The sequence below is a fragment of the Lissotriton helveticus genome, chromosome 2_1 (assembly GCF_964261635.1).
Source record: "Lissotriton helveticus chromosome 2_1, aLisHel1.1, whole genome shotgun sequence".
Taxonomy (NCBI): Eukaryota; Metazoa; Chordata; class Amphibia; order Caudata; family Salamandridae; genus Lissotriton; species Lissotriton helveticus.
Genome location: NC_136059.1, coordinates 1186191802 through 1186215476, shown reverse-complemented (window position 1 = coordinate 1186215476; position 23675 = coordinate 1186191802). Strand labels below are relative to the sequence as shown.

The 23675-nt window shown below is 44.0% G+C and overlaps 1 protein-coding gene across 1 annotated transcript in view; it reads left to right on the top strand.

Moving 5' to 3' along the window:
• Positions 1 to 23675, top strand: part of LOC144818538 (alcohol dehydrogenase 1-like) — a 346247-nt gene that overhangs the window by 294402 nt on the left and 28170 nt on the right. Inside the window, exon 8 of the mRNA XM_078676058.1 lies at positions 2060 to 2198. Coding sequence (XP_078532184.1) covers positions 2060 to 2198 — 139 coding nt within the window. The remainder of the gene's footprint in view (positions 1 to 2059; positions 2199 to 23675) is intronic.

Below are 23675 nucleotides of genomic sequence, written 5' to 3'. Positions count from 1 at the left end.
AGTGGCTGACTCATCTTTAAAAAAGGGATAGTTTAACGTCCTCCAGAATAGTACATAATCTCTTGCCTTTGCCGCCTGGACCAATTTATACCAAGCTAATTCCCTAATTTCTACTTTCCTGGTATTTTAGCTTAGCTTATAGTTTTTACGTAGAGTGCTCACCCTTTCCCTGTACCTAGGAGTGGTTTTTAACGCTTCTTTTAGTCACTCATTTATTCTTGTACACTTTTGATCAAAACATCGTGGATGGGAGGAAGCATGTTTCTTATTCTTTGATTTTAAATCTACAGAAATAGTGCCCACTATATTACAGAAAGCCGTTATGACAAGTAAATCCGATGAGGATCCCTCAAGCAGATGGAAATATCTTCATGGCTTTTTTTGGGCCAAGTTGTCCATTAATTCTAGGGGGTTGGTACCTGATCATTTTATAGAAGTGCCATTTTCTCACTGGGTTTTGATATTAAATACTATACACGTCTTTTCTAGATGCTTCGGGGTAAGCTTCAACACTAGCGATAATGGGCGATGGTCACTAAATGGGCTTATCTGTACTTCAAAGTTTTCTACTATACCCTTACAATTTACTGAGATCAAGACATGATCAATATTTGATGAGGATCGTGCTCCTTCATAAGTTTGAACAGCGATTTCGCCCTTTTTTCCAGGTTGCTCCAAAAGTTCTAGGTTGTATTTATACATTAAGCTATTAATGGTATCCCAACATGTGTTATGAGGGAAGTGGGTGCAAGGGTCGCCCTGTTCATCCCGTGACCACAGTGTTCTCTGTTTAAAATTTTACAATTCTTACTGTTAAAATCACCCTGCCAAATAAGCAGGTAGTCCCCCCTAATGCCTTTTAAAAATGTGTCTAATTCCTCCTCTAAGGACAAAACTACCTTGTATTTGGTGCTTTCAAAAATATTATTGTAGAAATGAATCATTATACATTGGTTCCCTTCTGTACAAAGATATAAAAACTGAAAAAACTGTGAATTAGTATAACGTTTTGTTTAGAATTAACTGCGATATAACCGAGATCAAAACTATCAGGCCTCCTTTGGCTCTCCCTGACTTTGAAGGAATAGCTTTGGTGGAAACCGTTTTAAAACCATTAATACAATAAAATTCAGTGTGCCAGGTTTCTAGAAGGAGTATTAGTGAGCAGTTATTTCTCGCCATAAGCCATTCTCTATTATTTAATTTATTTCTCACCCTGGCCACATTCCATGCACTATAATACAATGGTGCCTGCGTTGGTGATAGGCTTCTGAAACAGCACCAGCACAGGGGGAAAGGACAGGAATACACTGTCTTGGATATATACATGGTGCATTGCTTCCTTTCACTATGATTTAGTAAGCAAAGCAAGGTGACTTGCTGCTGTGCCTTATGCCAAATACCTAGAAATATGCCCTCATATTTCTAATGTGACCGCAAAACCCTACTGAGGGTTTACAGGATATACAATGCAGGTCGAAGTATAATGTCCTTGAACCACTCTGAAAAAAACCTAAAAAATGTATTTCATGACCCTATGTGAAGTTTACTTAAACCCAGGTGCTGATAATTTGTATGGAGCAGCTCTTTAGAACTAGCAAACTATAAATGTTTGCTAGTTTGCACGTGTTTGTTGTTTTGGTTCATATCCTCTTACAAGAGATATGTTCTTTCCTGGCTTAAGACAGCTTGCAGAAACGTCAGACCTATTTATCAAGGCTTTCTCGGGTTTAAGATAGTCTTCACACTATCTTTCAAGGCTTAAAACAGTTTTCAATCTATGTTGTGCCAGGAACAGTCCTTTGAAATCAGCAGATGCAAAATATTCTACTGCCAAAAAGAAATGCTGCAAATTAACGCACGTTTGTAATATGCAATGTAGGGGGAAACAGAATCTTAGTTCAAATTAGCACCACCCTTGTAGTGCTTGTAAACAGGCCTCTTAGGCATCAAAAGAAGAATTTTAGAACTACTGGTTCCATTCAGCGTAGACGGCAATGCTCCAACAACAAGCCACTTTAACCACAATTTCACTTTGTCAATGTTTCTTGATGTTTAGGCTTCAAGGGTAAAGACAGCGTCCCACAGATGGTAACAGACTACATGGCAAGGAAGTTAAATCTGGATGAACTGGTTACTCACACTTTACCATTTGAGAAGATCAATGAAGGATTCAAACTGTTGCGTGGTGGAAAGTGGTAAGTTACTATTCAATACATTGTATGGAAAGAGCAGCGTGTGCTCATAGTTCATTACTATTAGAGTGAATAACAATGTAAGTATAAGGGCATTAGAAATAATTTCTAGAGTTAATGTATATGTAATAATCTAACTGTGATGTCACTAGATACAGAGAGGCTTATTTGTGATAGCTCTGCGTCATGTTTGCACAACGAAAAGTGGTGCATGCGTGATGCAGGGCTGATTTATGAAGCCATGCAAAAGCCACCCTCTGTGGCTTTGAGTGACCTCATAAATCATTAGTTAGGCAACGCAGTGTAGATCTCTGCTTTGCCTTACTCTGCGGCCGGGAGGCGTTCCATGAGCGTTGCGGTTGGTTTTCCCACGCAACACCCATGGAATTTGACGCTGCCCCAGATTTAAAAAGTGATGTAAACCTGAGGAAGCATCAAATTCCTTCGCCTCCTGAAGTGAAGTATAAGGAGGAGAAATATATTTATTTCTCCTTGTTTTTTCCTCTTTACATGTGTGCTGCATTCGGCAGCATACTAAGAAAGAAGAAAACGCCTCTTAGGATTGTTTTTGTGCAGGAGGGTGGCCCTTCCTGCACAGAAACAACCCTTCATGCAACAAAGTCATCATTGCATCATTGTGCAATTGTGCTTACGTTGGCGCTAGGCTGCCAAAACAGCGCCAGTATCAGGAGAAGAGATAGGACTGCACTGTATTGCTTAAATACAGTGCATTCCTGCTCTTTCACTTTGATTTTGGGCAGTGCAGCAATTTTTATCATATTCAGCAAGCTATGACTTTAAGGAACACCTTAGATTTGAAATGATGCTCACAGGAAAAGCCTGAACCTACCTAAGGACCAGCTTCCACTTTGAGGAAACGCAATTTCTCTCTCTTAAATTATTCTTCATTTCGGATAATAAAAGCATGCCACCTAGCACATTCGTAATAAAAACTAAAGAATTTCAAAGTGCTTTTCAAATAAAAGTGGCAAGTGAGTTTAGCAGTTAGATACTTTGTTTCAATAAATAAAAAGAACATAGTACATATGAGACTGAAGAGATTCGAAATATTAAATATATGTATACCATTTCATAAAATCATTTAAATAAAGTGCATTGTAGAGAAAGGATATTTTGGGGGATCTTATATAATTGGGAGGTCCGTGGTCAGGTAAATCAATGTCCTTGTAGCAACTAGTCCATGTAAGTAATAATATACAACCATTTAAACAATTTTGCCTAAAAGCAACAAAGACAGATCATGACAGCTTAAGCCTTTTCCATATCAAAGAAACAAACTTAAGTTGGTTAATTGGGCCTGTAATAAGTGTTAGAAATAGGGGTCTCTAGTTGGCAGTGGTATGTACCCTCTCCAAGTAGGGATCCTTTCTTTTAGTCGGGATAAGGGAGTTACACACCAAAGCTAACCCCTGCTCAACCACTTGGTAGCTTGGCATGAGCAGTCAGGGCTATCTCATAGGCAATGTGTAAAGTATTTGTACATATTTATCCTAACAGGTACACAGACCTGAGTGCGGTGAGCACTGTCCACTTTGTACAAAAAAGTTGTAAACTGAATTATATATAATCTAAACAACGCTTAACATGATATATACTTTTCTTTACTGTTTATTTCTGTGTGCATAATGTAATTGTATCATATTACATAGGGTACTTTTTGTACCAAGCGTAAATTCCTATACAAAGGTTACTCTTCAACAACATACAATCCAATTTCAAACATGAACATAAAACATGAAAGCAAGAAAAACATAACTTTTTATGCTAGGGGAGATCCCTTGATTACAGCGTACAACAGTTTGTCCAAGTTGGCGTACATACACCAGGGATACCACTGACATTTTACAGAAACTCCAACAAATACAAAGATTGATATAAGACCGGTGCTTACTTTGCACAATAGATGTGACTGCTTTGTACACATCTATTCTCCATGCAGCAGGTTTGGAGGCAATTGAATGGGCATTATTGAGACAAAAAAGACATCAACGCAGACAAAGTATTCCTTTTAGAAATTCAAAAATTTTGCTTAAACCACAGCTACTTCACGTGGCAAGGAGAGTTTTATGCTCAACTCACTGGAACATCCATTTGTTTTTGTGGAGCACCTGCATATGCCAATATTTTCATGGTGCAATTTGAGGAACAATATATATTGAGAGATACCAACTGGCAGACAGGCATAGCTCAATATTGCAGGTATATCATATTTCTTATTTGGACCAGGACCCATGATGTACTGGAGGCACAGGTACAATTGCAAAATACCAGGACCCAAGGATTCAATTCACATACAACATCAATGATAAACAAGTATACACAAAACCCACCAACTGGAATAATGCATTGCACTTTATCAATTTACATCCTAAGAGCTTAATATACAATTTACCATTTTCTCAGCTACTAGGATCAAAAAGATATGTTCAGACCTGAAAGTGAAGAGATCTAAGATATTAGAATATAGACAGAAATATGTCGAGAGAGAATATGTAGAAGAAATCTTAGAAGAATGCATTACCAGGGTGGTGAAAAAAGACAGGATGGAACTATTTACTAAATCCAGTAATGCCAAGAAAGACACATTTGTATTTGTATTTGTATCTAAGTGTTCCACATGTTCGAGATCCATTAAAGGTATTATTAATACAAGACGGGAACTCATTGAAAATGAACCTGATTTCAATGGTTTATTTAAAACCAAGCCAGTACATGCGTACATGAGAGTGAAAAATTTACGCGAACTATTAACCACACCTAAACACGTCTGGATTCCATACAACATAAGGGCACATATAAATGCCTGAATTGTATCCATTGTAATAATGTGATTATTGGGGATATATTGACACATCCCATTTCTGGAAAAAACATCAAATTGAGGCATACATCAGATTGCAACACAACTAAAGCCATTTACTGCATCAAATGCCCATGTGGCCACGCTTATGTGGGCAAGCCTCAACGGAAAATCAAACTAAGGTTGACTGATCACAAGAGCGTAATATGCACCAAAAGTAAAACCTCCAGCGTAGCAGTACATTGGCAGGATGCCAACCATTCAATCTCGCAGCTAAGATTTCAGTTTATTGAAGCAGTTAAAATTACCCATGGAGTTGATAATAACAAGAGATTATTGCAACGTGAGACCTTTTGGATAAACTGTCTAGGAACATTGCTACCAAAGGGATTGAATGTCAAAGTAGACATGAGCTGTTTCCTTTGATATTTATAACCCTTGACCACATATAAGCATGTTTACTTTTGTCATCAGGACAATCACAGCAGCATTTTTTCCTCACTTTTCCTTCTGTTTATGGTAATGGGGGCAGCACTATTATTCACCCAGCCTCCATTCCCTATGGGTTATGGTCAATGTGGCATCCATTTCTTTCTTCCTTTAATTTATCTTCTTTCTTTCTTTATTTGGTTTTGTGACAGTGATTTACTATTTTTTATTTGGTAGCCTGTTGCGGTGGCGATCTCATTATTCAAGTGATGATTCATTCCATCCACATTGCAGAGTATTATTTTTAATACTACGTTTAATGCATATTAGGATAGTGTTGAATATTATCATTGTCACTATTCTTATGATAGCATCAATATGGAGGCCATCCATTGTAGACATATGCAGTTTCAGCTAGTTATAGCCTTTTCCCAGGATTATCGGCAGTTTCACTCATACAAGTGTATAGCCTGATACCACAGTTCTTTTTCTTCTTTATAGTAATCATTTGCTTTCATTATATTTGTCAGGACACATTGGCTGTCATTTATACATTATCTGGACTGTTATTATATTTAAATATTGCAGCCGCATGTTTGAGGATATGGACGCGTCATCTTATCGTAGTCCGTTCTTTGTGTCAACATTTTTAGTGTTCACTCATGACTCTTGGCCGTATTTTTTTTTTTTAAAACATGTTTCTATTGTTGCATCAGCAAGCATGATAAAACAAGAAGAATCACCTGCTGGCGTGGCGTCAACATTCAGCCGCGGTCAGCAATTCACGCAACTTTTCTGCAATAAACTGGTCAATATGGCATTTCATCTACTGAATATCACAGATCCTTCAAACAAATATTTAGGCTAGGACACAGAAACTAAACACCGTACGGGGGACGGAGAGGGACAAGAGATATTTGGGTCCCCACTGGGGGGGACGTCGGGTCGGGGTCCGAGCAATTCGCAGGGTGATGGTGCCAGAAAACTGGGGGGACAAAACTGTGGGGGGAGCATGTAGGCGGTAGCAAGAGCATAGCAGGAGGAAAAGATGTCGGGCAGCAGGTAGCGGGGGGTCCGCAATATTCATGCACAGTGAGGTAGAGCGGTCAGGGGGTGGAACCGGTCCGAGCATGGGGGTGGCGGAGTGGTCTGCATGGGGGGGCTGAGTTGATGGGAGGCGCGGTACACCGGGTCCGGCACAGATATAGAGGGGGTCGGTAACAGCCATTGATTACGGGTGTGCTCAGGCGGGGGGGTGGGCGTGGGTGGGACAGCAGCGCGTGTGACCTGCCGGAAGCCATGTAGGAGCAAGGCCCAGTCCATAGAGATGGGGTGTTTACGTGCTCCCCTGGCCTCCTCCTCTCGGATGGCGTCCTCTTCGGCCGCCGCCCATTTACAAACTGCCCCTGTCCACGCCGCTATGGGGGGACCTTCCGGAGCACGCCAGTGCATAGCTATACATCTGTTCGCCAGGAGCAGCGCCAAGGACACAACGCGTTTGTGTGTGGGGGCCCGCTTAGATATGTGAAAAACGCCTAGCGTGCTGGATTCCCAGGAGGTTAGAGTCGTGAGGCCTGTGAGGTCTGTCAGCGTGTCGTGCACCGTCCGCCATAGAGGCTGGAGGCCAGGGCAGTCCCAAAACATGTGGCGAAAGTCTGCATCGGGGGATTGACATCTGGGGCACAGGAATTGTGTGGCGGGGAAAAACCGTTGTAGATGCGCTGGTGTGAGGTAAGCCCTGTGTAGTATGTAATATTGGATGTTTTTGAAGCGGGCGTTTCTGGAGACTCGTTTCGGGGCCTCAAGCGCCTTGGTCCATTCCGAGTCGTGTAACGCGCGCCCGATGTCCTCCTCCCAGGTGTCGCGTAGGGCCAACAAGGTGGTGTACGAGAGTTCCCTGATCGCTTTGTAGAGCCAGGTGACCAAGTGGCGTCCCACGCCCATGCGCAGAATAGCGTGAATAACTGGATGCGTGTCCGGTTCGCCCGCTTGAAGGTTATGGTAAGGGCGGAAGCCCTCGAGCAGCTGTCGATATCTGAGGAATTGACCTGGGGGGAGTTCGAACTCCGCGACTAGGCGGTCAAACGGTTTCAGTTGACCCTCCTCAAACAGTGACTCCATGTCCGTGACGTCGCGGTGCGTCCATTCTGTTACCATAGGAGCCGAGAAGTAGAGTTCCCGCCTGGGGCAGCCGACCAGCGGTAGTGCCGGGGAGTATGGAGTCCTCCCGGGGGAAATGCGGTGGATCCGCATCATACACCGGCGCGCCATCGTGACCTGGAGGGGGTATGTACGGCGAGGCTGGGTGCCCGGGAGGAGGAGACGGAGCAGCTCCGGGGTCGTAATTCGACCGGTCTGGGTGCCAGTCTCCTGGGTATATCTGTCTGCCGTCCAGTACGATAGCCATTGGAGCTGTGCCGCCAGGAAGTAGGATTCAAAGGAGGGGGCTCCCAACCCACCTTGTGTTGTAGGGAGTTGGAAGGTTTTCAAGGCCACTCTGTGTCGACCCTGGCCCCAAATAAGGGTGCCTAAGAGTGAGTTGAGGTCCCTGAAAAAGGATCCAGGGGGCACAACCGGTAGGTTGGTAAAATGATAGAGGAGCCGGGGTAACATTATCATTTTAGCCAGGGCTATCCGCCCTATTGGGGCGAGCGGGAGCTTAGCCCAGAAGGCGACGGCCGGTCGGAGGCTGGCCAGTGTTCTGCGATGATTACCATCGAAGATGTCAGCCGGAGAGTGGTACAGACGGACACCGAGGTACCGGGGGCCCTCCACGGACCAAGCGAGGCTATGGGTCCCCAGTGTAACGACTCGGGGTGGCAATTCCGGGTGGAAGGGGTAGATCGTAGATTTGTCCCAATTCACTGGAAGACCCGATGCTTCTGCGAATTCAGCGAGCGCCACTCCAATGGGGGTGAGATCCAGTTCAATGTCCTGGACATAGATGAGGAGGTCATCCGCGTACATTGAGACGCAGTGTGTGACGTCTGCAAGCGGGATGCCCCAGTGTAGTCCCTCCCGACGCAGTCTAATCGCCAGCGGTTCGACCGCTAGGGCGAAAAGGAGAGGTGAGAGGGGGCACCCCTGCCTGGTGCCCCGACGGACATCAAATGCAGGGGAAATGTGTTTCCCAATCCGGACTCGCGTCTTCAGATCGGTATACAGAAGGCGCGTATATGCTGTGAGCGTCGGGCCAACGTTGAGACGGCGTAGGACCGAAAACAGGTACGGCCAGGCTAGGGTGTCGAATTCCTTCTCTAGGTCCATAATGAAGCAAGCGGCGCGAGGGAATCTATCCCGCACCTGGTCCTGGACATGGAAGACCCGGCGGATGTTCTGTGAGGTGCTTCTCCCAGGAACGAATCCACATTGGTCGGGGTGGATCAATGGACAGACGACTTGAGCGTATCTGTCGGCCAATATCTTCCCGAGGACCTTACAGTCCGCTGATAGGAGAGTGATGGGGCGATACGAACATATGTAACGGGGGTCCCTGTGGGGCTTGGGGAAGGTGACGATCACTGACTCCCGCATGGAACAGGGAAGTACCCCCAAGTCAAGGGCTGTTGCGTACACCTGAGCCAGGCGGGGGATGACTCTTGGCCTTATATCCTGCATTCGGTGTACATTGGCGGCAACAGGTTCAGGAAGCTTGCATCGTCTCTTTACCGGTAAGCCTCTCATAATCGTCGTATTTGTGGCGACTGGGGAGTACACGTAGGGCGGTTTTGGCGGCACGTGGGAACTTTGATACTGTGTATTTACTGCAGTTTATGTTCATTGCAGATTTCCTTACAACATTCAGCACAGTTTGTTATTTCCGTATATCCTCTTATTCCGGAGGTGAGCTTTTATACACAATTTTCAGTTCTATGTGATCTTCGGACAATGTAGTTTGGTTTCATCTTTGTTCCTACTTGATTTTTGATAGCAGACTTTTTCTAACTGCATATTGTCTTTTCTTACGTATTAGCAGAATCATCCCGCATTGTCTTCATTATAAGGTCATGAGGTATGTTTCAACATAGTGTTAACATTGACTTTAAGGGACACTTTGGGTATTTCATTATTCAATTATGTTTATTCATTGATAGTTACAGGACGTTTCAGGAGACTGGTATCTTGCAAGACTTTATACACATACACTATCTACTACAACGTTTGGCAGTTAGTATTCATTTTGGAGTTGTTTTCCTTTAACATGTCACTGACAAATGTACTATCACGAGTCTTTTCATTTGACAACACATTGGCAGGTTGTTGGTTGTAAACATATCTCCATGTTAAAATTTGTAAACGTTTTACCAATGGTAGTTTTGTTGGGTTACAGACATGCCCCTGCGGAAAGGACCCTGCAGTCCCAAAATTCATTGGGCACAGAATGAATAGCACAAGAAACTTTCAATGCAAAGCATAACAAATTGTTTTTTCTGCATTCATGTTTTATGTTCATGTTTAAAATTTACATTGGATTGTATGTTGTTGAAGAGAAACCTATGTATAGGAATGTACGCTTGGTACAAAAGGTACCCTATGTAATGTGATACAATTACCTTCTGCACAGCTAAATAAACAGCAAAGAAAAGTATATATCATGCTAAGCGTTGTTTAGATTATGTGTAAATCAGTTTAGAATTTTTTTGTTCAAAGTGGACAGTGCTCACCGCACTCAGGCCTATGTACCTGTTAGCATAAATAGTTATTGTCAGCACGCGATGACAGCGTGTGCAGCGGTGAAGCACCATTAGATTATTTAGATAAAGTCTGTGTTAGGCAAAGCAGAACAATTTGTTAAAGGTGGGCACCCCCACCCCCATACAAAATCAAGTATTTGCACATAACACACACAGTAACACAGTGAAAACACTACAGATGGACAACACACCAGTTTAGAAAAATAAAGTATCTTTATCTAAACCAAACAAGACCAAAACAACAAATATTCAACATACAGAAATCAAAATATGACTTTCTAAAAGTTTCAAGTAATTCTGTCCCTAGAACTCTATGGATACTGTGATTTTACAAAAGTACCTTAGATGCGTCAAAACGCAAAAGGAAAAACAGCCACATTGGAAGGAAGTGTCGGAAAACACATTGATGTGTCGGTTTCTGAGTCTCTGAGGAGGCGATGGGTCAGTTCTGCTGTACGCAGGAGAAGTGCTGCATTGAATCCGACAGTAAGGGGAAGCAATGCATCAAAATCCAAGACGATTCTGGTCTGCGGGTGATGTCTTGGTAAACATGGAGCATAGGTGCGATGCATGGAAATCCAGACGCGCTGAAGGTTGATGCAGTGGCGGCAACCATGCACTGCATCGATTTCTTCAACCGCAGTCCCACGATGTGTCAATTCTTTCAGCCAAACAGCAGGGCCTGTGTTGGAGTCAGTGTGAGGGTCTCAGACTTTGGAGACTTGGTGCGCTGAATTCAGGCTGCGCCACTTTCTCTGGCCACGTGCAGGCACTGGCTCGATTTACTTGGCCGCACGTCAGAGGTGTGTGGAAATTTGTCCCAGCACAGTGGTGCTGCATCAGAAAAACGGGTACAACGACTTGCATTGGGGGGCGCTGGATAGTAAATAGTTTAATTTACTATTCCAACTCCAGTTCCCGTGGATAGTAGGGAAGGTTTTGGATAGTAAATTAAACTATTCCCTATCCTACAGCGCCCTCCAGCGCAAGTCGTTGTAACGACTTGCGTTGTAATTCCTGCGTTGTAAAGGTACTGCGTGGAAAAAGTTTCGTTGTAAAGAATGTTTCCCCACTCCAAGGGGTGGAGACACCATTGGGAAAGGCAAGGCACAGCCCTATTCAGGCATATGGGACAACTCCTCCCTCTAGTTCACAAAGGCCCATCATCCTGGTGATGGGCCATGAGGATATGCAAGGCTCACCTCAACTCCCTTTGTGTGACTGTCAAGAGTGAATGCACAAACAGACCACTGTCACTCTAAACCAGACTTTAATTCCACAGGCAGGCAGAGGCACAGGATGGTTAAACAAGAAAATGCCCACTTTCTAAAACTCAAATACCAAACCAGGGTTTGGGCTCCAATCAGTAAGGCTGAGCCTCAATTAAACAAAACACAACAGAAATGCCAATACTGATACCTATTCACAAAATATTTTCAAAAACAGCACATTGAAATCAAACAACATGGTCACAGGACCTCTTTTTTCATCTGAATTAATCAAAGTTTATTTATCCACATCACATTTCAATGGATATCATGATCACAAAAAGTTTTCTTTGAACAATAAAACCTTTTTCAAAACCACACATATCTTAACAACCAATTCAAATACACATTTTTCTACCATTCATAAAATCACTTACATCACACTTATCTCCATTCATTCATCATACATTCGTCATTATCAGATAAATCATTCAGTCACCAAACAATCCGGAAGCAAAACAACCAATGCAACTACACACCAAGAACAATCATTGGGTAATCACAGGCTAAGTACTTTTCATCACAGGCCAAAGAAAGACGACTCGAATAATATATAAATATAATCAAACAAAATAAACAACAAATCAAAAATTATTTTGGCCAAAATTCAGGTCTATGTGTTTCGAACCCTCTCGAATACCGGGGTTCTCCTCAGGACCAACAAGCTGCAAAAAAAGAGAAGAAACAAAAATGCTTGTGGTCATACTACAAACAACAGCCTCTCTCTTTTCTCTGTGCCTCTCTAGGCACCATAAGCTTACCTAAATTAAAAGCTAGATCAGCCGATCTAGCACTTTGCTGTTGACATGAGTCTGAAAACCAACAAAAATTGTCCATAAGTAACACTCTATATGTAACTGAGTAAAATGACTATAACCTCAAAACTAGAGTTCATCTTACTTTCAATATGGTGGTTTAACACTCTCCTAGAAAGTATTTTTCTATTTGTTCCATCAGTTTTAGGAACACTTTCATGAAAAAGTAGGAGAAAACCAACATAAGTCACACACCCCGGTTTTGAGGCTATATGGTGCTGAATGTAAATGAAAATACCGGGTTGAACTTACTTGAAATTTAGAGGGGGGGACTTGATTGAACCGCTCTGGTGCCCTAATCTTTTTATCTGAAACGACAAGGCTCAAACTAAGTTTGACCTGTATGGACGCTCAGCAACTGAAAAACATCAGACGCAGGAAACTCCCGAGGTATATAAGGACAAGAGTTCTCGTGGGATATCTTACGACGCCAAAACACGGGTTTTGGGTGCTGAGAGCTATCCTTCGTTGCTTCTTACCGCTGTGGTGTGAATCCATTACAGAGCCGGAAGTTTGTTCTTTGTAGTACGCTGTGTTTCCAGATGAGCGTATAGCGTTATGGGAAATGTAGTTTGCCCCCAACATTTTGATGTTGCTTAAAATGACCGATTGTCTATGTGAATTATAATTTGTAGCGCGCACAGCATCGCATTTTGCGATGCAGTGCGCGCTACGAAATTCGTTTTACTAATTAAATTGTGTACTTACCTGCAATTATCCATATGCCGGTTTTTAGCATCCTCCACCCTGCCCCTCCCCCTCCCCACCTCCCTGCCCCACCGTAACTCAATCCACGGGCCGCGGCTGGTAGACAATGAACCCTCTTCGGTGGTTTCACAACATATACATGTTCCACATTTATGATGGCCAGAGACGGGGGGGAGAACTAAATATTCCCTTAGCGAGTTCTGTTTTATTTGTGGTACTGCTGCTCTGACCACTTGTTTGGCAATACGTCTATCTTTCTTAAACGCAAAGAGGGGTGTTGACTTTAAAGATTGATCCAGATTTTTGATTAAATGCCAATTTTGATGGATAACTTTCTTAAGAAGGTTGGAATTAGGACAGACTGTTGAAACACATACAATTCTATCCATTAGAGGCCTTTTCTTTTTTCCAGTAGAGCTTCCTGTGGAGTCCACCACGCTCTTTTCATTGCCCTCTTCAACAATTTTTTCGGGTAACCACAGTCTTTCAAGTTCTCTAGTAGATTTGTTGCATGGAGTATGTATTTATTCTCATAAAAACAGTTACGTCTTATCTTTAGAAATTGTCCATAGGGTAAATTTTCTTTCAAGTTCCTTGGGTTGTTACTCGAGAAATGCAAGGCTTTGTTCCTATCTGTCGATTTTTTTACATAAAGTTGTAACTAAGCCTCCTTCTGCTGCATATACTTCCACATCCAAAAATGCCATTTTGATTTTTGAGTGATTCATACTAAATTTGATATCTGCGGTCCTGTTATTCAACCACTCATGAAACTTGCATAAGTTATCTTCATTGCCTGTCCACACCATGTTGATTTCATCTATAAAACGTACCCAATTCCCAATGAATTGGGAAAATGGGTTGTTATTATAAATGTACTTCTCTTCATATTTTACCATGAAGAGTACCGCGAGCTCTGGGGCGAAGGGACACCCCATAGCTACTCTCTTCACTTCGTAGTAGAAGTCTCTGTTGAAATTGAAATAGTTCTTCCTGAGCGCAAAACTTGCTAGTTCAATTATGAATTCTGTAGGAACTTGTGTAGGTTTTACTCTGTTTTGCAAAAAGGAAAGTGGTTACTGCTAGTCCTTCGTCTTGGGGTATTTGTGTATATAAGGACCCCACATCCAAGGTCACTAGAAGATGTGTTTTTTTGTCAAATTGAATTGATTCCAATTTATTGATGAAATCAGTAGTGTCCTGGAGGATGGATTGAACTCATAAACGGTTTTAAAAAATGGTGTACAAATTTAGAAATTGGTTCCATCAAGGATTTACACCCCAAGACGATAGGTCATCCTGGTGGTGAAGTACTTCCAAAGGTACACAAAAATGAAACTTCACCACCAGGACGACCTATCGTCTCGGGGTGTGAATCCTTGATGGAACCAATTTAAAAATTTGTAGACCATTTTTTAAAACCGTTTATGATAGAAGTTCCATCCTTCCTCCAGGACACTACTGATTTCATCAATAAAGTGAAATCAATACAATTTGACAAAAAAAACACATTATCTAGTGTCCTTGGACGTGATGTCCTTATATACACAAATACCCCAAGACGAAGGACTAGCAGTAATCACTTCCTTTTTGGATAACAGTGTAAAACCAACACAAGTTCCTACAGAAATCATTATGAACTATCAAGTTTTGCGCTCAGGAAGAACTATTTCAATTTCAACTGAGACTTCTACTACCAAGTGAAGGGAGTAGCTATGGGGTGTCCTTTCGCCCCAGAGCTAGCCGTATTATAACAACTCCTTTTCCCAATTCATAGGGAATTGGGTACGTTTTATAGATGATATCTTCATGGTGTGGACAGGCAATGAAGATACCTTATGCAAATGTCATGAGTGGTTGAATAACAGGACCGCAGATATCAAATTTAGTATGAATCACTCGAAAATCAAAATGGCATTTTTGGATGCGGAAGTATATGCAGCTGAAGGAGGCTTAGTTACAACTTTATTTAAAAATTCAACAGATAGGAACAAAGCCTTGCATTTCTCGAGTAACCATCCAAGGAACTTGAAAGAAAATTTGCCCTATGGACAATTTCTAAGCATAAGACGTAACTGTTTTTATGAGAATAAATACATACTCCATGCAACAAATCTACTAGAGAACTTGAAAGACTGTGGTTACCCGAAAAAATTGTTGAAGAGGGCAATGAAAAGAGCGTGGTGGATTCCACAGGAAGCTCTACTGGAAAAAAGAAAAGGCCTCTAATGGATAGAATTGTATGTGTTTCAACAGTCTGTCCTTATTCCAACCTTCTTAAGAAGAAAGTTATCCATCAAAATTGGCATTTAGTCAAAAATCTGGATCAATCTTTAAAGTCAACATCCCTCTTTGCGTTTAAGAAAGATAGAAGGATGAATATGTACTCCATGTAACAAATCTACTAGAGAACTTGAAATACCGTGGTTACCTGAAGAAATTGTTGAAGAGGGCAATGAAAAGAGGGTGATGGACTCCACAGGAAGTTCAGTGAAAAAAAAGAAAAGGCCTCCAATGGAAAGAATTGCATGTGTTTCAACATTCTGTCCTTATTCCAACCTTCTTAAGAAGAAAGTTATCCATCAAAATTGGCATTTAGTCAAAAATCTGGATCAATCTTTAAAGTCAGCATCCCTCTTTACGTTTAAGAAAGATAGAAGTATTGCCAATCAAGTGGTCAGAGCAGCTGTACCACAAATAAAACAGAACTCGCTAAGGGAATATGTAGGTCTCCCCCCCCGTCTCTGGCCATCATAAATGTGGAACATGTATATGTTGTGAAACCACCAAAGAGGATTCATTGTTTACACATAATTCAATCCATTGGAAACATGAATCATTCACCAATTGTAAATCAAGGAATGTGATTTATGGAATACTGTGCCCGTGCAACAAGTTATATATAGAGAACCAAATCAAGAGTTGAGATTCAGAATCTCCCAGCTTAAATCAAAGATCAGGAAAAACGTCCAAACCGCTCCATTGGTGAATCATTGGAGACAAAACACACACTCTGAAAAAGATCTAAAATGGACAGTAATTTCCAAGATAGAACAAGACCGCAGAGGTGGTGATTTGGAGTTAAAACTGGCCCGTAGAGAGGCAATGTTGATTGTGAAATTTAATACAGCGATAGATGGGCTAAATAAACTATCAGAGATTTATAAACTAGGTGGAAGCACCACAGACATCTATCTGTACTTGGCACCCTTTGAAACTAGCCAATTTATTACATGGTTCAGCGTATGAGACCTTCCTACCAGCCGCATATTTGATCTACAGGAAACTGTTAGTAATCAAGAAAAGTAAAACACCACTGGGATAAGTGGAGATGAGGTTGTGTGGCAATACATACGGAGTCTTATTTATTTAGAAGCTATCTTAATCTTGAGTTTCTTCTTTAATACAAAATGTGCTCCAATACGAAACTCCAACTCTAGGTCAAAGGCATTCAAACGTGCCCTTTTTATTTTATCCCAGATTTATTCTACAATTTAAATGGGAAAACGGCTTTCTGATATTGTGCTTATTGATCAGCCCGGCAATAACATATGCAAACTTAATTTCACACTAACCAACTACAGAACATTGTATATAATTCACATAGACAATCGATCGTTTTAAGGAACATCAAAACGGGGGCAAACTACATTTCCCATAACGCTATACGCTCATCCGGAAACACAGCGTACTACAAAGAACAAGCTTCCGGCTTCATAATGGATTCACACCACAGCCCGCGGTACGAAGCAACAAAGGATACCGCTGAGCACCCGATCCCGCATTTTGGTGCGGTAAGGTATGCCACGAGAACCCTTGTCCTTATATACCTTTGGAGTTTCCTCCCGTCTGATGTTTTTCAGTTGCTGAGCGTACATACAGGTCAAACTTAGGTCGTGCCCTGTTGCTTCAGATAAAAAGATTAGAGTGCCAGAGTGGTTCAATCAAGTCCCACCCTTCTAAATGTCAAGTAAGTTCAACACGGTATTTTCATTTACATTCAGCACCATATAGCCTCAAAACCGGGGTGTGTCACTTATGTTGGGATTTTCCTACTTTTTCAGGAAGGTGTCCCTAAAACTGATGTAACAAACGGAATAAAACTTTCTAGGAGAGCGTTAAACCGCCATATTGAAAGTAAGATAAACTATTGTTTTGAGGTTATAGTCGTTTTACTCAGTTACATATAGAGTGTTACTTATGGACAATTTTTGTTGGTTTTCAGAGTCATGTCACCAGCAAAGTGCTAGATCGGCTGATCTAGCTTTTAATTGAGGTAAGCTGATGGTGCCTAGAGAGGCACTGAGAAACGAGAGAGGCTGTCTATGGTTTGTAGTATGACAACATGAATTTTTGTTTCTTCTCTTTTTTTGCAGCTAGTTGGTCCTGAGGAGAACCCCGGTATTCGAGGGGGTTCGAAACGCGTAGACCTGGGTATTGGCCAAAATTATTTTTTGATTTGGTGTTTGTTTTGTTTGATTATATTTACATATTGTTCGAGTCGTAATTCTTTGACCTGTGATGAAAAGTACTTAGCCTGTGATTACCTAAGGATTGTTCTTGGTGTTTAGATGTATTGGTTGTTTTGCTGCTGGATTGTTTGGTGACTGAATGATTCGTCTGATGATGAATGAATGGAGATAAGTGTGATGTAAATGATTTCATGAATGGTAGAAAGATGTGTATTTGAATTGGTTGTTGGGATATGTGTGGTGTTTAAAAAGGTTTTAATGTTCAAAAAAAACTTTTGGTGATTGTGAAATCCATTGAAATGTGATGTGGATAAATAAACTTTGATTAATTCAGATGAAAAAAGAGGTCCTGTGACCACGTTGTTTGATTTCAATGTCCAGTATTTGAAACTAATTTATGAATAGGTATCAGTACTGGCACTTTCTAAAACTGGCATTTTCAAACACACAGTTTAAAAACCATCTTTACCAAAAGATGTGTTTTCAAATTCTTCGCTCAGAGAGCCCAAACTCCCAATCTCTAGGTGTTCCCAATTGAAAGTTACACTTGTGAAATGTTACAAGGCAACTCCAAAGATAGTCTATGGGAGAGCTAGTTCATGCAATAGTGAAAAATTAAATTGACAGAATTTCACTATCATGACATGTAAAACACACCACTACATATCCTAACGTTTACATGCACTGCACCCTGCCAATGGCAGTACCTTGAGTCTACCTTAGGGGTGCCTTACATGTAGTAAAAGGGAAGGTTCAGGGCTGGCAAGCAGATGCACTTGCCAGGTCGACATGGCAGTTTAAAACTGCACTTACATACACAGCAATGGCGCATGCCTGAGACAGGTTTACTGGGTTACTCATGTGGGTGGCATGCCCTGTGCTGCAGGCCCACTAGTAGCATTTGATTTACAGGCCCCGGGCACAAACAGTGCACTTTACAAAGGTCCTACTAGTAAATCAAATATATCAATCATGAATAACCAATCAGAATCACAATTTGGACTGGTAGCACTTGCACCATAGCACTGATCAGCAGTACCCAGAGTACATAAACCAGCAAAAACAAAGTCCAGCATAAAGTCATAAATACAGGAGGAAGAGGCAAAAAGACAGGGGGAAAGTACCCCAAGGATGCCAGGTCTAACAATAACCTGTAAAGGTAAAGTGCTAAAAATTCATTGTTCAAAACATAGTTTTGTAGATATCACTGGCAGACCATACGGTGGATAAGAAAATTGAAAGAGGCACTTTGTTTTATATCGTTCAGTGATTAAATATATCTTAGTTTCTTTCATGATAATCCATTAGAATGCAAAAGTATGCCTATATAGGCAATCAGCATAATGGATTAAAAAAGGAAAAACACACTTTCTTATGTTCTTTAGTGATTGATTTCACTTATCTCTTTCAAAATGGTTCCTAAAATGCAATACAATGGTTAAGGGTGAAGGATACCGTGCAGAAGCCCACCATTGATAGTTTTCTGTTGGGGTCGTAATTCCTTCACTAGCTACATATCTAAATGGTCTATGTATTTGATAAAGCTGGTGACTACATGAGGATGCCATACCCACATGAAAAAATTCTAGTTCGGCGGCAAGACTGAATGCCAGACTGGTTAAAGGAATTTCGCAACCAGAGTCCAACCTGATTTAGTAAACTTCGGCAGGTGCGCAAAAGATGAGCCAGTATTTCTGGATGTTGTGTGCAGAGTTGTCAAGTTGTTATAGGCTGTCTTTCTGCCTTCTTGGGCATGAAATCACGGGAAGCAACAATCTCGAAGAGGAGCTCCATGAATCTGGTTGTGTAATATTCATAGCAACTTTCTGCTAGGCTTGTAGTTGGAGGCTTTTTATAAGTGTTTATGACTAGCCCAGCATGGCTTCTTTTATTGAAGTTTTGTTTGTCTGTTGAGAAAAAGTTGTTTTTTTGCCAGTTTCTTAAAGAGATCACGTGGCATGTTCTGCTCCCATAAATGTATAGCTTCTAGAGAACAAAGGCTGGTAATAATGGAGGAAGACCATGGATTATAATTAGTGGTGAGGCTGGACCCGAGTTCCTCCCAGATATGATGTTCCAGTGTGGAGTTCTGCATATTTTTTTTAGAAGGTTGATTTTGGGCTCCTTCTTGATCCATAGACTACGCTCAAGTGTATCTGCATTTGTGAGGCGTTATGTGGTAGTTTGAATAACAAGCAATACATTTCACTTTGAGAGTTGTTAACAAAAGAACCACATTTGTCAGAGAGCACTTCTGTTCCATATGCAATGCTAGGAAAGAGCTTTGCTCGTTTTTTTAAATTGATGTAAATTGTGGGTTACTGGTCATTTATAATGAAGCTAAAAGTAAGGCAGAGATCTTTAGCTTTATTTAATTAAAAATCTGTAAATGGCCATTTCTATACGACCGGGTATTTATTGATTTTAGTCAGCCGCCTTTCTCCCAGATGCCAAACTCCATCTGTGTTATTTTTCCACCGAAAATGAATATATTTCATTTTTTTAAAGTCGGTAAACATTTAATTTGCTATTGTAGTAGCATTTGAGTAATTTTAACAGCCTTTGAAGTCGTGTTAGAGTCTATTGGGGAACATAATATGCATAATGTAAAAATATGATACAGACTGGTGGCTGGTATCTTTAGCAGGAAGGGAGGAGGACGGGAAACAAATGCACACATAAACATTGACTCACACCAATGCATTCACACGCGTGCACACACACTCTTCCATTCACCACACTCACTCCCAAATAGACATGCATGCATCAAACCTTAAAAAACAATTACACTTACCTGCTCAGCTCTGCCTTGGAGGTCACAGGAGGGTTGGGACTGCTTCCCTCCCTCATTCAATCAATCAATCAAGAAATTTGTATAGCGCGCTACTCACCCAGAGGGTCTCAAGGTGCTTGGGGGAGAGGGGTCTGCTCCTGCTCGAACAGCCAGGTCTTGAGTTGTTTCCTGAAGGAGAGGTGGTCTTGGGTGCGTCGGAGGTGGATGGGAAGGGAGTTCCAAGTCTTGGCTGCCAGGTAGGAGAAGGATCTTCCTCCCATGGTGGCTCTTCGAATGCGTGGAACCGTGGCGAGGGCTTGGTTGGTCGATCGCAGTTGGCGGGTGGGAGTGTAGAAGGTCAGGCGGTTGTTCGGGTACCTGGGTCCCAGGTCGTGGAGGGCCTTGTGTGCGTGGGTGAGGAGACGGAACGTGATTCTCTTGCTGACGGGGAGCCAGTGCAGGTCTCTCAGGTGTCCGGAGATGTGGCTGTGTCGGGGGATGTCTAGGATGAGTCGTGCGGAGGCGTTCTGGATGCGTTGGAGTCTTTTCTGCAGCTTGGCTGTGGTTCCGGTGTAGAGGGTGTTTCCATAGTCCAGTCGGCTGGTGACGAGTGCTTGGGTGACAGTCTTCCTGGTTTCGGTGGGGATCCATCGGAAGATCCTCCGGAGCATTCGTAGGATGTTGAAACACGATGATGAGACTGCGTTGACTTGTCTGGTCATCGAGAGGGAGGAGTCCAGGATGAAGTCCAGGTTGCGTGCATGGTCCGTAGGATTGGGTGCGCTGCCTAGGGCCACCAGGAGTCGTCCCAGGCAGAGGTTGATGATCCAAGGATGAGGACTTCCGTCTTGTCTGAGTTCAGTTTCAGGTGACTGTTCATCATCCACTCGGCTACTTCTTTCATCCCTTCGTTTAGGTTGGTTTTGGCAGGGTCATTGATGAGGGAGAGGATCAGCTGGGTGTCGTCGGCATAGGAGATGATGTTGAGGTTGTGTTGGCATGCGATGGCTGCGAGGGGGCTCATGTAGACGTTGAAGAGGGTGGGGCTGAGTGATGATACTTGCGGTACGCCGCAGATGACTTCGGTGGCCTCGGATCTGAACGGGGGGAGGCGGACTCTTTGGGTTCTTCCGGCGAGGAACGAGATGATCCACTCCAGTGCCTTCTCTAGGATACCGACGTTGCTAAGGCGTTGTACTAGGGTGCGGTGGCAGACAGTATCGAACGCTGCGGAGAGGTCCAGGAGGATGAGGGCCGCTGTTTCCCCGTTGTCGAGCAGGGTTCGAATGTCGTCCGTGGCAGCGATGAGGGCGGTCTCGGTGCTGTGGTTGGCTCGGAAGCCGGACTGTGAGTGGTCGAGGGATCCGTTAGTCTCGAGGAAGGTGGCAAGCTGTCTGTTGATGGTCTTCTCGATGACTTTGGCGGGAAACGGGAGGAGCGAGATGGGGCGGTAGTTCTTGAGGTCGGTGGGGTCTGCAGATGGTTTCTTCAGGAGGGCGCTGAGTTCGGCATGCTTCCAGCTCTCCGGGAAGGTGGCGGTGTTGAAGGAGCAGTTGATGATGTCCCGGAGTTGGGGTGCGATGGCGGAGTTGGCCTTGTTGAAGATGTGGTGGGGGCATGGGTCGGTTGGTGATCCGGAGTGGATGGTGTTCATCGTGTGGATGGTGTCTTCGGTGCTGATCGGGGTCCAGGCGCGGAGGGTGGTGGTGGGGGGCGTTGGTTCTGTGGTTGGGTGCGTGGACTGTTTGCCGAAGCTGTTGTGTATTTCTGCGATCTTGCTGTGGAAGTACGAGGTGAGTGAGTCGCAGAGGTCTTGTGAGGGGGTGATGTCGTTGTTTCCGGCGCTGGGGTTGGAGAGCTCCTTGATGATGCTGAAGAGTTCCTTGCCGTTGTGTGCGTTGTTGTCTAGTCGATCCTTGTATGCTGACTTCTTGGTGGTATGTATCAGCTGGTGGTGTTAGCGCGTGGCGGTCTTGAGGGCGGTCATGTTGTCTGTGGTCGGGGTTTTTCGCCAGGCTTTCTCGAGGGTGCGGCAGTTTTTCTTGGAGTTCTTGAGGTCGTCGTTGAACCAGGAGGCTCTCTTGCTTCCGGGCTTGCTGGGATGGTTTTTCAGGGGTGCGAGGTCATCAGCGCAGTTGGTGATCCACTGTGTGAGGTTGTTGGCTGCTTGGTTGGGGTCCGTAGATCTGGTGGGAGGGTTCTGGTTCAGTGATGTGGTGAGCTGGTCCGTGGTGATCTTGTTCCAGCTCCTGCGGGGAACCTGTTGTGGGAGGTGGTGAGTTGTGGTCTTTCTGAAGCTGAAGTGGACGCAGCTGTGGTCTGTCCAGTGGAGTCCGGTGGAGTGGCTGAAGGAGATGTACTTGCTGGAGGAGAAGATTGGGTCGAGCGTGTGTCCGGCGTAGTGGGTGGGGGTGTTTACCAGTTGCTTGAGTCCGAGGTTGGCGAAGTTGTCCAGCAGGGTGGTGGTGTTGTTGTCGTTGTTGTTCTCCAGGTGGAAGTTGAGGTCCCCTAGGAAAATGTAGTCAGAGGAGGGGAGGGCGTGTGGGTTGATGAAGTCTGCGATGTCTTCGCTAAATTGTGTGCGGGGTCCTGGGGGTCTGTAGATGAGGGTTCCTCTGAGAGTGGTCTTGGGGTCGGTGTGTATCTTGAAGTGAAGATGTTCGGCGGCTGTGAGGGTGTCGTCGGAGTTGGTCGTGATGCGGATGGTGTTCTTGTGGACGATGGCGATGCCTCCTCCTGGCTGGTTGACGCGGTCCCGCCGGGTGATCTTGTATCCGTCCGGGATGGCGATGTCGGGCGCTGAGGAGGCGTTCATCCAAGTTTCCGTGAGGAAGGCGACGTCTGGAGATGTGGTGTAGAGCAGGTTCCATAGTTCCACGGCGTGTCTGTGGACGGAGCGGGTGTTGAGCAGGATGCACCTCAGGTGGTTGTTGTTGGTGCTCGGCTTGGCGGGTGCGGTGCAGGTCCGGATGCAGGAGAACTTGCAGGGTTGAGAGGTGAAGGGTCCATGGGTGCGTCCTGGGGTGGCTCGGTGGCAGCCGGGGGTCCGCCCGGTGTTGAGTGCGTTGACGGTGGCGGCGCTGTACGTCCGGCGGGTGGGGTGGCTTCTGCGGGGGCCAGGGGGTCTGGCGCTGGGCGCGGGCCAGGCGTGGACGGGCGTAGACGGGCTTGCCTTTGGCGCGCCTTCGGCGCACCATCGGCGCGCCCGCTGCGCGCACGCGCGGACTCTGCCATAAGTGGAGAGTTGTGGGGTGGAGCGAGGGAGGAGCAGCTGGGAGGCGGAGCTGGGGGGCGAGTGGGGAGGGGAGCGTGATGCTGGAGGGAGCGGGGGTGGGGCCGCGGGGAGCAGCGGCAGGGAGCGGTGTGGGTCGGCGGTGGAGGCACAGGAGCGATCATGGGCACAGCAGAGGACGATGCAAAAACAATACAGGCACAATACGATCAGGGACACAGAGGACGATGCTAAGAAGCAAATACAGGCACAATACGATCAGGGGCAC